Source organism: Ovis canadensis, chromosome 8 (genome assembly GCF_042477335.2).
Source record: "Ovis canadensis isolate MfBH-ARS-UI-01 breed Bighorn chromosome 8, ARS-UI_OviCan_v2, whole genome shotgun sequence".
NCBI classification, from domain to species: domain Eukaryota; kingdom Metazoa; phylum Chordata; class Mammalia; order Artiodactyla; family Bovidae; genus Ovis; species Ovis canadensis.
In genome coordinates this window covers 36,377,944-36,394,627 of record NC_091252.1, presented here as the reverse complement: position 1 = coordinate 36,394,627, position 16,684 = coordinate 36,377,944, and the positions used below count along the sequence as shown (strand labels likewise).

Below are 16,684 nucleotides of genomic sequence, written 5' to 3'. Positions count from 1 at the left end.
CCTCTGTGTGTGTGTGTGTGTGTGTGTGTGTGTGTGTGTGTGTGTGTGTGTGTGTGTTACATCTGTTGGGAGCATTGTGGTTTTACTGCTTATACTGAAATGACCTCTCTGAGCCAGTCCTCTGTGTGTGTGTGTGTGTGTGTGTGTGTGTGTGTGTGTGTGTGTGTGTGTTACGGTATGTTGGGAGCATTGTGGTTTTACTGCTTATACTGAAATGACCTCTCTGAGCCAGTCCTGTGTGTGTGTGTGTGTGTGTGTGTGTGTGTGTTACGGTATGTTGGGAGCATTGTGGTTTTACTGCTTATACTGAAATGACCTCTCTGAGCCAGTCGTGTGTGTGTGTGTGTGTGTGTGTGTGTTACGGTATGTTGGGAGCATTGTGGTTTTACTGCTTATACTGAAATGACCTCTCTGAGCCAGTCCTCTGTGTGTGTGTGTGTGTGTGTGTGTGTTATGGTATGTTGGGGGCATTGTGGTTTTACTGCTTATACTGAAATGACCTCTCTGAGCCAGTCCTCTGTGTGTGTGTGTGTGTGTGTTATGGTATGTTGGGGGCATTGTGGTTTTACTGCTTATACTGAAATGACCTCTCTGAGCCAGTCCTAAAGAGAAGGGATTGGCTTCACGCTTCAGTGTGGTAAACCTGAACAGTCTTAGTTGAAGTCTGTATTCACCGATTAAGGTAAGCAAAGACCCTACTTAACACCCTGTACTGCCATTTACATACAAGGAAATAGGGCCCAGGGAACAGAAATAGCCCAGTGTCTTCTGAGATATCCCTTTACAAACTGTGAGCCCAGAACTGAGGTGGTTCTTAATGGACAAAAGGTGTGTGTGTGGGCTACGTTGCTTCAGTCATGTCTGGCTCTTTGCAACCCTATGGACTGGAGGTGGATATATATTGTTGTATGTTTATAGAATGAGAAGTGTTGTGTCTTTAAATGTGTATGGTAAACACTTAAAACCATACTTCTAGATGAGATCATTTGTGCTTCAGCTTTTATTGCTATGTGCTTGATCCTTTGTGTTTTGCAAGTCACGGTTTCATGAGAAAATGTTCAGTTGTTGGAACTCATCTTTTCACACCACTGGATAATGGGATGTTGCTTCACTGTAAAGCTCTTGGAGGGTGCCCTCTGCCAATCAGCTGTGGCCATGAGATAAGGACGGTAGGGTACAGGCCCAAATAGGCTGCTCCTTCAAACCGGAGCTATGGGAGGCCTCATTTTGAAGGTGCTTTGAATAGGCAGGGGTCATGAATGACAACCAGTCAAAATTACTCCGAACATCCATCCATGTTTCTCTATATGAAGTTTCAATATACTATGATTAAAAGAAAGGACAACTTCTCCCTAGACGGGAGTTGAGAGATGAGGTCCCACCTAAGAACTGAATCAAGCTTTTATAAATGGTAAACTCAAAAGTTTCTGAGTGTCATCATGTGGTTGTTAACCGGGTCAGCAGATAGGGGCCGGTAGGTTCTTCTTTGCCGAGCATAAGTGTGAAATACCAACTGCAAAGAAGTGGCCTTGTAATTGTAGAGAAGATATTAAATAGAAGGATTTTTGTGGTTTAGTCTGCATACATGTGAGTCTGTGTACACACCAGCTGGAACCACTGGAGGCCCAGCCAGTCTGCAGCTTGGCTGGTGGAGTTGACTTTGGGCCACTGCTGAGAATGAAGGGACAGAAGGGCCCTCTAGGATGTCTCAGGAAAATTTTGGGAAAAGAAAATGGTAGGGTGTTTCAGGGCTACTGCCTCCTGCTTGGAGCTAGTGTAGGAAACACTGTGAGGGCTTAGTGTGTTTGAAGCATTGGTTCAACCTATACTAGTTAAGGCCCGACTGGATTCAGAGTCTTTAGCCCAGAAACCACATTAGCCCAGAGCCCCTTAGCTCTCAGAAGGTTTTGTTTGGTCTGCCCAGTGTTTTTGTCATTTTAATTGCTGTTGTTTTTAATTAGTTACTAACTGAAAAATCAGGCCATTTCAAGCCCCTCAAATTTCACATTTCCGTCTTCTTTTGGAAACTCTGGCCCTTTAAGACTTGTGTTCTTTTATGGTAATAATTGGCTGAGTACCTGCTGCCCTTCTAGATGAGCCATGGCAAGTGCCCTTTTGATTTTGTCAGACCCAACCAGCTTCACTCGTGTATCTTTCTGGCTTGGTAGGTGGTTGAGTTTGTGACTCCAGCTTTGGAGACCAGCTGAGGGCTGGCCCGATGGCAGACAGTCCCCTGGAGGCAAGAAGGAAGGGGACACTCGTGCTGGCTCTGGAGGTAGGCAGCGGTCCTGTTACCAGTCTGGCTCCTCAGTCTAGCTGGATGACAGCTGGCACGTTATTTAACAGTTCTGAATCTCAGGTTCTCATCTGCAAATGCTGCCTTGTAGGATGTGTGATGGTCAAGTGAAATCTACTTCAGTTTACCTTATTGTGAGGCTGGCACTTAGTAAGTCCTCTATGAGTAGATATTAGCTATTTTCACTGATCATCATCATTATTATTAATGTATCAGAGACATGAGCGTAGTAGGGGAATGTAAATAATTACATATGTGTATGCAAGAGATTATTTTATTCCCTTAGTAATTCCTCAAAACATTTTATACTTCCTCCCCATAGCCCCAGTTACTCCTCTTACATACCTTCAGTCCTGTTGATATGAGGGCCTATTTTCTCATTTTGTCTTCAATGCTGATTTTCTTTTCATGTATAATTCTTTTATTTCAGTTTCTATATTTTAATATCCTATCAGCTAGTAAAACCAATTTTCCCTTTTCTAGATTTTATTACTATATATACCTTAATATGATTATAACATTTTATAAATAAGACTATTTGTGTTGCAGGTATGTGGGGAAAAAACTTTTAATAGAAGGACTTTTATACTTTTAAGTGGATGCATGGTTTTGTCTTACTCTTTGCTATATAATGTCCTTCATGACTCCTACAAAATGCACTGTAACAATTTCCTACAAGAACCTCTCCTCACACAATTTATTTTTCTTTTAAGGAAGTAAGGGGAAAAAAAGTAAGCATTTATTCGATTGAGGCATTTTTTTTTTCCTTATCTGGAAACAAATTACCATTCTGATAATTTGTTAGAAATTTATTAAAACTTGATAAGCCTAAAATATTCTTGCTATCCTGATAGACCAAAGTGGTAAAAGCAAATCTGATCATCTAATTTTAGGTTTTATGTAAATCAGTAAATCTTTTCAGGATAAAGGAAGTATACTAAAGACAGTTTGGTTTAAGTTGAATGTTATCATCCCTAAATGAAAGAGGAATCTGAGGATCCAGCCACACTTTAAAAATATGTGCCAGTGTTTATTTAGAATCCCTTCTATTTTATTAGAAACAGGAACAGGAATTTCACCAGCAGGAAGTTATAAAATACAGGTAAGTTTAACGCTCCTTTGATTGTTATCCATGGCAGACATTTTGGATCCAAGGTAAGAATCCAAGTAAGAAATAATAAACATCCAGTCCCTGATGACTCATAAGTCCTGCTCAACTAGATGAAAGCTTCTACCGAGAGGAAGCACTGCCCCTCCTCCTGGCTGGCCTTGTGTTTCTTTCAGTGCTCTAAAGAACTTTGTGCTTGGATGGCTCTGCTGTGTCAGGCTGCTGGACAGGAGTTGATGCTCACGGCACCGCTGACCAGGGCTGCTTTACTGAAGCTCACCGGGCGCCCGTCGATCACGAAGTGACGGATGCAGCCTGTGAAGGGTCTGCCGGGGGCCAAGCGTGGTGTCAGTAGAGACTCTGGAAAAAGAAATGAACACCAAGTTTGCAATCGAGGCATCCCAAGCCCAAATACTACTTTGTGGCAAAAATACACGTCATAACCACTTAGATTATCACAATGATCTACATGTCAAAGATGGAATACAGTAATTTACTTAATATTATCTGCTTTTGAAGTAATATGAACATGTAGTAATTTTAGAGTTTTGAGTATAATTCAGCTGTGTATTTACCACTGAAATTTACCACTTACAAGTAAAATCTCAGCAGTGAGTTTTCAGGATTTGCTTATGCTTTTTAGAGTTAATTTTACCTGGGCCTCACTTATTTTGTATGATTTACTGAGACAGGAAAGAAAATTCAGCTTCCAGACTCTTCTTGGAATTGGTTAATGTTTCTGTTTAATTCATATCATTACCCTTCATCCTTAATCCTCCACATTTTTGCCAAGCTCATAAAATATAATGAGAAAATAATGAATTCAAATAAACTAAATTTTAATTTTCCTGAGCTCTCAGGGTTTAAGAACTATAAATAGGATAAAGATAACTAGCCTAGTCTTTGTGTGGGTACAGGTGCCCTGGGGTATGCCAGAGGAACTTTCTCCCCTTATCTTAATTAGCGATCTGGAAGAAGCCTTGTGCTTATTAATTGTACAGACACAATTAAATGTGTTGAAATGATAGAAGCAATATAATTTAAAGCAATTTAGGGAGCTTAGGAATATCATGAAATTAAAATCCATTTAGTCAAAGTTATAATTATGTACAAAACAGCTATGTGAACAGTGGCAGATAAAAAGATAGAAAACACTCGGAAATCAGTAACTTGGGAAAGAACATAAAAAAGGACAGCAAGTTAAATACCATCAAGGGGCTGTAATAAGTTTTCTAAGTAATGTAGATTAAGAATATGCAGAAGCTTGTTTATTGAAAATGATGGAAATAGTATTTCATGTTTAGAATGATAAGCATCGTTTTAGATTTGTAAGTGGCCTAAGAGATCAATTCCCCTTGTCTCTAGATTAGTATGACTTTGTCATACTTTTGTCATTCTTCAAGACTGTACAGTATATGTACATCATCAGAATAAAGAGTGAACAGGAAAGAATATAAGGGGTAAAACATCTCTTCCGTTCATTTTAGATACTAGTTTTAGAACATGGATTTTGAATCTGCCCAGGCTTACCACTGTTTGGTTCATGGGGGACAAATTCTAGAGGAAACAGTTCATATAGAAATTATGGTTTGCATAATTCACTATATAATTTATTACAGTGGTGGCAAACTGCCCCAGAACCCTAAGTAATTGATTAATAAAATCAACACATGATTTTAAGAGCAAACATTCCTCAGGTTAAAAGCTTGACTATATACAGAATAATGCAAGATTTTCAGCAGAGGAATGAATAGTTGCTAACTCAAAAACTTAACTTCTCATTTTGATTTTTGAATGATCATACAATAAAGTTGAATTTTCTGATACGAAGTTCATGAATTTCAGTGCATTAACTCTTTGTTGACAGAAATAGTGTGTTACCAGAGCTCTGCCTGGTATAAGAGCACTGGTTGGGATTCTAAGATTTCAGGACATACAGTGGTTTTGTTTATGCCTAATTTCCTTTAGTTATTCTTTTTCATGCCCTAGTTTCTGATACGATTTTAGTGGAGTTAATCTTGAACAGCTCAAAAATTATGTAATTAATGATGTTCATCTTAAATTATACTTTTTTTTTGTCTTAGACTTGCTGCATGATCTGTAGATGGAATTAAAAGCTGCAGTGGTGCAGGCTGGTGGGTAGACCTCACTGGCCTTGCTAATTCCTGTGTACTGGCTCATTAGCTCAAATTTGCTATTCATGATCTGTCTCAGGTAGGCAGAATTTGGCTTCAGGTATATCCTGCCCAGCCAGCCTATGGAGCAAGTCTTGTAGTGAGAGATGATGGTAGTGTGTCATGCTGGAATAAGACTCAAAGAAACAGAAATCAGAGAAATATGTGTCTGAATGATGCAGTAAGCACTTCGGGTGCAAAGTAAAGAACAAATACTGTAACTTCTGTGAGGGAGGGCCATGCTTGTTTGGTCCATCTCCTGGAGCCTAGCACAGTGCTTACTAGACACTCAGTATCCCAGGTGGCACGAGGGGTAAAGAAACTGCCTGCCAATGCAGGAGACACAAGAGATGCAGGTTAGATCCCTGGGTCAGGAAGATCTTCTGGAGAAGGGAATGGCAACCCACTCCAGTATTCTTGTCTGGAGACTCCCCGTGGACAGAGGACCCTGGCGGGCTATAGTCTATTGGGTCGCAAAGAGTTGGACACGACTGAAGCGACAGCATGTACATGTTTGTTGTGTGATGAAGTCATGCTCTCTGGAAGCAAGGAGTATGCTATTTAGCTTCAATCATATTCTGCAGTGAGTGCCATAAAAGTGATATTCAGGGTGAGGTGGGGTGGGGCATGTGTGTAAGAAGCTTGTGAGTTGGATCCTCAAGGTCAATAGGAGTTAAGTTGGTGGAGAAGTGGGAGAAACAAGAAAGAAGAGCATTTTCTAGAAATTGAGGCCTTGTGCTCTGTGTGAAGGCCTGGAGCAAAGTTCACCACTGAACATTCAGAGAACTGCAAGCCCCAGGAGGTAGGGGGAGGCCCTAGAGGCAAGGGGGCAAAGTGGGGAGAGATAATCAGGACCTTGTATGCTAGGCTGACTTTGATCCTGTAGGCCTCTGGGAACCTGCACTATTTTAAAATATGTTGTGATCTCCAGGAAGAAAGCAACGTGCAGAAACGGAAGGACTGACAGCACCCATCTTCCTCACTACCTGCATGAATTGCAGTGTGGTCTTTGCCAGTATTTCAGAACTGAAGCCTGGAGCAGGAGGAGAGGACTAAGGAATGGAGACAGGAGTGGATAATAGAAGTAAAGGAGAAAGACTGCTTTTTGAGGGTCTCCTATTTCATCAATGAGTTGTTATTGTCTATATTGGCATTTTGAAAAATCCACATTACAAAGCAGAGGACTGCTTAGTTGCTACTATTTTGTGAGTACCCAAGACTGGATGCTTAATCTTTCTCCCTCTGTTGGTTAAAGCATTATTTGCCTTTACATGGGTCAGTCTAAAATAGTATAGTTAGGATGCAAAGAAAAACTATATTAAGTTTTTCCTTTAAATTCTCACCAAATTCCAGTTGTAAAAGCTTGATTTTTCCCTCATGCTACCTTTATCATTCAGTTTTCCCAAGCGAATGAAGTGTGTGAAATAAACACTTGCAACAGAAGGTCATGGTCCCTGCTTTAGAGGCTTAAAGTAACTGTGGGGGGTCCATACGTGCCCCATCACCATCCGGACTACGCACCATTCTTGGCAGATGACAGCACTGATGTTACAATGATGTTTACAGAACTGCAGCTGGGAACGTCTCTTAGGGAATGTCACTATGTAGGAACAACAGAACTTATGGTCTGCAGCTGTTTTCACGTTTCACACTAGTCCTGGACGGGAAGAACTGTGTATTCTCTCTGAGTGTGGAAGAGGAGTAATTGTCACCAAACTTTTAGTCTTCTAAGGTTCTCAGATCCTACAGCAGCAGTAACAAATTTTTCTTTGTGTAAGAGAGAAAACAGTGTGTTTCGCTGTGGGTATGTGAGGTGTGTGTAAAGAGAAGAGAACATTCAGCAGACAGAGCAGAAGGAGAGCCCTATCTACCGTTTGGAATGCAGCGTGTAATTCTCATCTGTTACTTTGTTTTGGATGCCCCAGGTAGTTCTCATCTGTTACTTTGTTTTGGTGCTTGGATGATTTTCCTATGAAAGGATGTGTGTGTGCTCAGTCGCTCAGTCCTGTCCGACTCTGTGACCACAGGGACTGTATCCTCCAGGCTCCTCTGTCCATGCAATTTCCCAGGCAAGAACACTGGAACGGATTGCCATTTCCTCCTCCCAGGGATCGCCCTGACCTAGGGATTGAACCCACATCTCTTGCATCTCCTGCATTGGCAGGCAGGTTATTTACCACTGCACCACCTGGGAAAGTCCCCTATGAAAGGATATTGTATATAAAATTCTTGGAGTTACTAGGTGAATTATAAAAATACATAGCTCAACTCTTAATACTGTAATAACAATTATGAGAACTTAAGTGTTTTTTTGGATTTGGAAACTCGTCACTTTAAATAACTCTTACCTGGAACACCTCCAACAAACACAGGCTCCCTGTGATCAACTGGTTTTGGATTTAGGGGTCCAACCACGTGGTTCACTTCAGAGTCTACATCCAACTGAACCACATTTGAATCTCTAATAACTGAAATACAGGGAAAAGAGTGGTCATAAGTGATATTGAGGTAATTAATTTTCACATGAAAGGGAATAATTTATTATAGCAATAGCTTTTATTTATTCCAGAATAAACCATACACTTCCCTCTAATCACTGAAAACATCAGTGTCTAACCAATCACTGTAAAATTTTCCTTTGAAAGGGAGAATATTTAGAATACACTTTTTGATACTTTTTCTTTGCTTCATAAATAATGCATTATTTAAACAACTCCATAAGACTATTTTGGCAGCATTAATATTTTCAAATCACATGTGGATTCAATATACACATTTTAGTACATTTGATTCTCTTTTCTTGACTACTTTTAGACTGTCAGTTATTACCTATTCTGTCATATGTTATACAGACTAAGTTCTTTCAAGTCATCATGTCAGAGGTGGGTGTACAGGCTCACTTTATCAGGGAAACCCAGGACACACAGCTTTCCTCACCTGTAATTCTGTGCCATCTGCCATCACAGAGACTCTGCTTGGGTGTCACTGAGGTGGAAAAATCTTTGATGCCATTGTTGACTTTCACTATGACCTGCAAAAAACAGGGCACATTGTGGAATTTTATTTCATTTCTCCTCATTGAGATAAGATGAGATTTCTTACATTTACCACAAGGAAGCAAAACTTTGAACATCCAGACATTAGCTTTGCAATTTGAACACAAGGGGTCACTGTTCAGTAGACTAGAGAAAATGTGTTCCTCAGAAAGAGAACAAAATAAAGACACCGGAGAGAAGAGGGGGCAGAGGAACAGTAAGATAGCACAATGAATTCTTTTAAAGATGGAATGTGCTGTACAAGGCAGGTGAAGGTACTGAGGAAGAGCTGGACTCTAGAGCCAGACTGCCTGGACTCATACTCAAGCGCTCCTATGTCCCTCACTCTGTGCCACGTTTTCTCATTTGCAAAATAAGGGTGATAACTATAATACTTCACAGAGTTATTGGGATTAAATGAGTTAATCCATATAAAGCATTTAGAATAGTATTTGACATACAGTAAGCACCATATAAGGATTTGTTTTCATTGTTATATGGTTTTATAGAATATACTGGAACTCAAATGAAAATTATATTAAGTTAGGGACACTGATGAAAATATGCTTCATATTTATTTGAATACTCTCATGTTTTTTAGTAATATTATTTAAGGATGAAAGTGGTGTTTAATTATAATAATTGTTTTTATTTTTAGCAGCTGAAAAGAATGTATGTGTGGTATGCATACATATTATAGACAGATGAACGTTTGCTGCTTCCATTTGTTGTAAAAAATTCCTCTTCTGATTCTTTTATTAAAACTTTTTAATTATTGATTTTTTGGGCTTTGCCACAATTTCATGGCTCTTTGCTCTAATCAAGTCAATTCCCAACATATGAATCTGAATCTAAAAATTGCCTGCATTTAAATTTTATGTTTGAGCTTCCCTGTTTGTTTTTCCCCTCAGTTAGGAAAGATCAACAAAATAATTCTGTGAAATAAAATACTGCTTCAGATCTAGAATCCAAGGTCAGAGAAGACAGACTTGTTAAAACAGTTTGTAACACACTACCTGTCCATTTTTCATGTGAACATTTAGGTATTCCCCATTGACACTGTGGCCGTGAACAAGGGTTCCAGAACTGCTTCTGGGACGGACTTCAAATGCAATCTCAAACTTCAATCCAATATTGAAAGACTCATCTGTGGAGAGAAATACTATTAGTTCTCAAGAACAGCAACCTAAAGTTTGTAACCATGGCGTGATTTCGTAATCTCATGTTTTTGGTATCCCTTTTGGAAAGTTTGACGCATTTTCAGTAGATAGGTGGAAAGTGTCATTTTCCATGTCAAACACACTGGAAAGCTCTGAGCGGGTCTGGAGTGCGGGGTGGAAACAGCACGCTGAAAATTCGTCATGGCTATGGGAGCTCAGGTGAGGAAAAATTGATTCCAACTAGCAGGACGATTTATTATTTCAAAAGTGAGAAGCAGGAAAGAGCTAACTAGGAAGAACTGGTCTGAACACAAGTGCAGAGTCTGGGATGTCTGGAGAGCACTGCAGAGGCCTGCGAGCGAGGGTGGAGGGAGGGTGAGTAGAGAAGGCCAGCAGGAGCCACACGGGGAAGGGCTCCAGGGCTCCAGGGCTCCAGAAGGGAAGATAGACTTTATACTGCAGACAATAAGCATAGGAGGTGACTTGATCAGATCTGTATTTAAAATAATTCTTAAAAAAGATCACTGGAGCCAGTGCTGCAGAGCATTTGGGAGGAAAGAGAAAGTAAGAACAGCAAAAGCGGTTAGGAGCTGTTTTTGCAGTGATTTAAGAAAATGAATTCTTCTTAAGAATAGCTGTGTTCACTCCAAGAGACTCACTGCAAAGGTGGGCATCTTAATAGTGTTCACTTCACATGGCTTCTTATAGATCACTTTTTAAAGTTTTCCTGCTATTAATGTTTATTGAGAACATAAATTGTGCAGGTTGCTATGCTTTTCAGGCTGTCTAAACCTTTCAGTTCTTTTCACTGAAATTCAATGAAAGGCAGAGGAATGTGCCTGTTGGTGTTTTAGTAGGGATAAAGAAGGAGCTGCTGCTGCTGCTGCTGCTAAGTCACTTCAGTCATGTCTGACTCTGTGCGACCCCGTAGATGGCAGCCCACCAGGCTCCGCTGTCCCTGAGATTCTCCAGGCAAGAACACTGGAGTGGGTTGCCATTTCCTTCTCCAATGCATGAAAGTGAAAAGTGAAAGTGAAGTCGCTCAGTTGTGTCTGACTTTTAGCGACCCCATGGACTGCAGCCCACCAGGCTCCTCCGTCCATGGGATTTTCCAGGCAGGAGTGCTGGAGTGGGTTAAGGAGAAAGGAAAGTAAAATCGTGAACTAGACAAAGAGAGGAAACATTGCCTCCGGCTACTCGGTTGGACATGGGGATGGTTTAAGAAGGGATAACTGGCTGCACTGTAGGTCTTTATTCAGGGCATGTTGAAGGCAGGAACATTCTCCTGTTTTCCTTCTTGGCACCTGTTCTGGTGCCCTCCTCACACCTGATGGTTACTCTACAGGATGCTGTTGGAATGGACTAGATGGTGACTGTGGGTAGTCTGTTTAGGATTTTATTTCCTTATTTTTAGAACCATTATGTTCCCTCACTTGGCACAGGGACTGTCATACCAAGAGGCACACAATGAAAACTTTGTTGAATGACAGTAAGAGTTGAGAATAAAAATCCAGAAAGAAAATTTTTTAAGGATAGCTTTGTCTGCTGGAGTTGCTGGAGAGGGGAGGAAGTGGAACTTTCCTTAGCAGGAACAATGGGTGCTGCTTAGAAGGAGCAGAGAAAACCCCAGTGTGTGAGGTAGCCAAAAGCCCACACAGGTTAGACCACGGTGCAGCACAGAAAGTCTAAAGGAGCCAAGATGGTCTATCCCGAGAGGCTTGCCAGCTGTGGGGAAGCACTGGCTGGGGAAAGCAAACAGGGATTGGCATGGTCCATGTGTCTATCTGGACGGCAGCAGAGGAGAAAAGTGATCCTTACGAAAAGTGACCATTTTCAAGGGCTGAGTTTGCTATTGTGGCTTTTAACTTTGGGCCCAATATCCCTGTTAGCCATCTCCAGGAAAGAAGTGTTTCATGATTCATGTTTTAATGTAAATCATTGTTACCTAGGACCACGTAACCTCCTTCTGTTGAGAAGTATGTTCCTGTTTCCATTGGACCTTCGAAACAAGGAGTCACACTAAATGTCTGAGCCGCAGAGGTGATGGAGGCCCCATTGAGCTGAAGATTGCTGAGGCAGCCGCTGAAGCTGTAGACCGAGTTTATCTGAGAGGAGAAGGCACTTCTTAAAATCCATTTTCTCACCACTCACAGACGCACCAATGAAGGGATTTGTGTCCTGAGAGGAACCTACCAATTTCTTGCCCTATTTGTTTTAGCTATCTGAATAGTCAATCATTTTCCAGATTGTTGCTTTTTAACTAGATCTTTGAAGCTAGAATTTTGTATTAGATAATAACAGCCTACCTAATTAAGGTACAAAAATTTCAACATTTTTCACAAGGTAAATTGCAGCTGTGGTTTTCAAATTGAATTAGAAATATTCTCATTTGTTTTCTTCAAGAAAGACAGCTGTGCCCTAGATCACCTAATGCTGATGAGGGCTAGCAAAGAACTAAACTGTTAAATCTACCATGGTTAAATAAACAGCAGAGGATTTGCTTTACTGGCTTGTGTTTGAGCATTTATCATACCACAGGACATGAAACATGGGCCACTTCAGATAACCGATTTCACAGTTTTAGAAATCTTTCTTTTAAAGAAGCTGTCATGGAATTGGGGCTACTCATCTAAAATCAAATTAAATATGAACATTTCCCCCCACTTTTGCTTTACACACACATATTAATGGATCTTTGTTGTTGTTTAGTCACTAAATTGTGTCTGACTTTTTTGTGACCCTGTGATCTGTAGCCTGCTAGACTTCTCTATCCATGGGATTTTCCAGGCAAGAATACTGGAATGGATTGCTAATTCCTTCTCCAGGGGATCTTTCTGACCCAGGGATCAAACCTGAATCTCCTGCATTGGCAGGCAGATTCTTTACCACTGAGCCACCAGGGAAGCCATTTAATGGATCTTAGAAGTGTATTCTTTGTGTTAAAGTCAAACCTGTATTTATATTAAAAATAAACTTAGTCCTTTGATGCATTCCTTTTTTGCTAAATATATTTGAAGGTCCAATATTTTAAACTTTTAAATTACAAAAATAATGTTGTTTTCTTCTACCATATCCTCATGTCCCCCAAGGGGTAACCACATTTCCTTGTACAATTACAAATTGTGTGTGTGTGTGTGTGTGTAAGAAATGAAAATGAGATCATAGTTTACATAATGGCCTGAAAGTTTTTTTTTTTTACCCAATAATATATAATATAATGACTTGCTTTCTCTTTTGGCTAGTTTTTTTGGGGGGCTGTGCCATGCAGCCTGCAGGATCTTAGTTCCCTGACCAGGGACTGAGCCCAGGCCTGGGCGGTGAAAGCACTGAGTCCTAACCACTTGAGCACCAGGGAATTCTCTTTTGGGTGTTCTTTAAGACTAAAAGCGTGGGTACTTGCTGAACCAATAAGCATCCCTTGAGACATAATGTTTCATGACAGTTTATACCTCTGAAACATTTTTCATCTCACCTTTACCTTAGAATCAAAAGATTACTCTGGGCTTTGTGATGTCACAGGGTGGACAGATAACCATTAAACAATACCCACTTATGTATCCCATCTCCAGCCAAAGTACAGTTTTACTTTTGCTAGTTTTCTAATCATAAAGTGAGGGCTAGACTAAACAATCTTTCAACTCTAAAGGTTGATGGCTCTACTTGATCACACCTGGCTTACCTGGACATTTTTCACAGCCCTTCCAGGGGCCACACCTCCCAAATAAATAGGACCCCTGATTTTCCAGTCAGCTCCTGCAGGGGGAAGACTTTCTTCTAAGATTCGAAGTCCATCAATTATCATTCGGCCGCTGCTCTTTTCCCGAATAAATATCACCTTGATGGAGAGAAGGACAACCGCGTATCTTTAGCACATCCAAAGATTAGTGGAAAGGCTGTGTTGCTTCTCCTCCCAACTGTGCTATCATCTGCAGTGCTGCAGAGGTTCTTTAAAGAGTGGTCCTTTCACCAAAGGTCAGGACTTTGTCTCTTCTTTCGAAGCCTGATTTAAAGTTACAGGCTTAATCTCTGAATACAGCTTATGTTTAGCAGAGTTCTCTGTCCCAGCTGGCAGCCTACATGCTCTCGCTTCTAAATTTGATTATAATTAATTGTAATGCAGCTGACACTGCTTACTTTCCCACTATACACACACTGAATTGCTTTGATATTTAGGTTATTCTACCTGTTGTATCCTTTCTTCCTAACAGATTTACTCTATTTTGTACCTTCCATAGCTTAGTCTATAAGACACTCAGCAATCATAGAAAATTTAGAATATTATAGGCAGTGGAAAAAAACCCAGTCAAGTGAAAAATCCTTAGAAACCAAACTTCAGCTTATGCTGACCACTGATCTTTTGTTTAAAGTAACTGCACTAAAAATAGCTGATCTGTCAAAACAAATTATACTCAGATTATATTTCTTTTAAAATAATAAGCTTCAAGATTTTTGTAATAAATCAATGAAAGTTTCTGAAACTGAACTCTGAACATATAGCAACAAAATTTGTAAATGGATGTTTCTAGAGAAACCACTAGTGGGGTATTAGAATGGTGGATGTTTGCTGATAATAATATTCTCTGCCTTCAACTTACATCATGCCACAATCCATCATTGTATTTCTCCTGGCTTCTAATCTTCAGTTTCTTGTGGCCAACATTAAACATGAAAACCAAGCGGCCATGGGCTAAGAACAGAGTCATGAAGTTATTCTCTTCTTGATCTGAGACATAGAAAATCATCCCATGGGAGGAACGTGTTTTCAGACGAATGGAAAACTGGGATCTGGTAAATGAGAAGGAAAAGCTTACCACTTGTCAAAGAAGACTGTGATCTCTAACTTCCCAAGACAATACAGCGTAAGGAAGAATAAAGCCATCTGATCTAATCCCAAGCAACATTACTTCTAATTACATCTTATTATTATTGTGAATATCGGGTAAGCACTGCTAATTCAAAAATGTAAATCCTTCTCCATTTCCTCATACAACGGGGATAAATCCCACATTTAAGAAAGTGTTGTTTCAATAAATGCTGGAGAAAATGTGGAGAAAAGGGAACCCTCTGGACTGCTGGTGGGAATGTAAGTTGATACAGCCATTATGGAGAACAGTGTGGCGATTTCTTAAAAAACTAGGAATAAAACTACCATATGCATGCATGCTAAGTTGCTTCAGTCGTGTCTGACTCTTTGCGACCCTATGGACTATATCCCATGAGGCTCCTCTGTTCATGGGATTCTCCAGGCAAGATTACTGGAGTGCATTGCCATGCCCTCCTCCAGGGGATTTTCCTGACCCAGGGATCAAACCCACATCTCTTACGTCTCCTGCACTGGCAGGTGGGTTCTTTATCACTAGCACCACCTCAGAAGCATAAAATTACCATTAAGACCCAGCAATTTCACTGCTGGGCATATGCCCTGAGAAAATCACAACTGAAAAAGACACCAGTACCCCAATGTTTATCGCAGCATTATTTACAACAGCCAGGACATGGAAGCAACCTAGATGTCCACTGGCAGATAAATAAAGAAGATGTGGATATACGTACAATGGAGTATTCCTCAGCCATAAAAAGAAAAAGAGTTTGAATCACCTCTAGTGAGGTGGATGAACCTAGAGCCTGTTACTGCAGAATGAAGTAAATCAGAGAAGAACAAGTTTCATAAAATAACACATACATATAGAATCTAGAAAAATGGTACTGATGAACCTATCTGCAGGGCAGGAAGAGACGCAGACACAGAGAACAGACTTGTGGACACAGTGAGGGAAGGAGAGGGCGGGACCAATTGAGAGAGTACCATGGAAACGTATATATTACCATATGTAAAATAGATGGCTAGTGGGAAGCTGCCATATAACATAGGGAGCTCAAACCAGAGATGCCTAGAGGGTTGCGATGTTGGGGGGAGTGGGCAGGAGGTTCAAGAAGGAGGGGACATATGTATAATTATGGCTGATTTCACACTGTTGTATGGCAGAAACCGACACAACATTGTAAAGCAATTATCCTCCAACGAAAATGTTTTTAAAAGAAAATATCATGTCTTCCTTTGAAAAACTGATTGCACTTAATTTAGTAAAAATCTTTATGCTAAGGAAGCTTCATGTAGACAAAATACTAGAGAGCAATTAATGTGCATATACAAATTTGCATAGAAACAATATGATTTATGTACTATCTAAAATACAGATTCAGTTTTCTCCCCATAAAAATTAATCAATGGATATCACATGCTAAAAACAGCTACCAAAATGTGTAGAAGTCAAATAAAATTTCTAGAAATTCAGCTTTACGCCACAGATAAGATACATTTATTAAGCTAATTTTCAGTTTGATTAACTCTGTATTTTTCCTGAAGAATACAAAATACTGATTCTGCCTATTAGGAAAATAGGAAATTAGGAGTTTTTTATTGAATCTACTGACGGTATGAATGTTTGAAAGAGCTATATAAGAGTATCTGGGTGCTAATACTGGAAAAGAAATCTTAAATAATCCTAAATAACTTGGAGAGTTGTGAAACACCAGGAAGAGGTGATGAACTTTAGAGATAGCTTGAGGGTCAACAGAGACACAGTGCATTTGTATTTTTAGTGTCTTTCCTTATTAACCTTCCAGCAGTTCAGATGCATTCCCACTTATAGTCTGAAAGCAATTTGTGTCGGAAAGGGAAGGTGACAGTAAGGTTACATGATGAGTCATTTAAAATTTCCCCCATCTTCCTTTCTTTGTTTGTATTTTCTTTTTCATTAAGTACAGCAAACTCCTAGGACAATGCTGTTATATGCACCTTACTTTTGGGAAGAAAGTCACAGAGAATGTTATTTATTGGAGAGTTTGAATTATGTTCTATTTAGTAATTGTTTTGATGAAAAAAAGAACAAGATTAAAGCAGCACAGAA

The 16,684-nt window shown here is 40.0% G+C and overlaps 1 protein-coding gene across 8 annotated transcripts in view; it reads right to left on the bottom strand.

The window, feature by feature from the left end:
* Nucleotides 1-3,305: 3,305 nt before the first annotated feature.
* LAMA4 (laminin subunit alpha 4) overlaps nucleotides 3,306-16,684 on the bottom strand; it is a 145,125-nt gene continuing 131,746 nt past the window's right edge. For all 8 annotated transcript variants that reach the window (XM_069598067.1, XM_069598068.1, XM_069598074.1 and 5 more), the window contains exons 33-39: nucleotides 14,369-14,558; nucleotides 13,453-13,608; nucleotides 11,719-11,878; nucleotides 9,630-9,760; nucleotides 8,516-8,609; nucleotides 7,927-8,046; nucleotides 3,306-3,764 (exon numbers count right to left, since the gene is read on the bottom strand). In XM_069598067.1, the coding sequence (XP_069454168.1) occupies nucleotides 3,619-3,764; nucleotides 7,927-8,046; nucleotides 8,516-8,609; nucleotides 9,630-9,760; nucleotides 11,719-11,878; nucleotides 13,453-13,608; nucleotides 14,369-14,558 (997 nt within the window). In that variant the 3' untranslated portion in view covers nucleotides 3,306-3,618. The remainder of the gene's footprint in view (nucleotides 3,765-7,926; nucleotides 8,047-8,515; nucleotides 8,610-9,629; nucleotides 9,761-11,718; nucleotides 11,879-13,452; nucleotides 13,609-14,368; nucleotides 14,559-16,684) is intronic.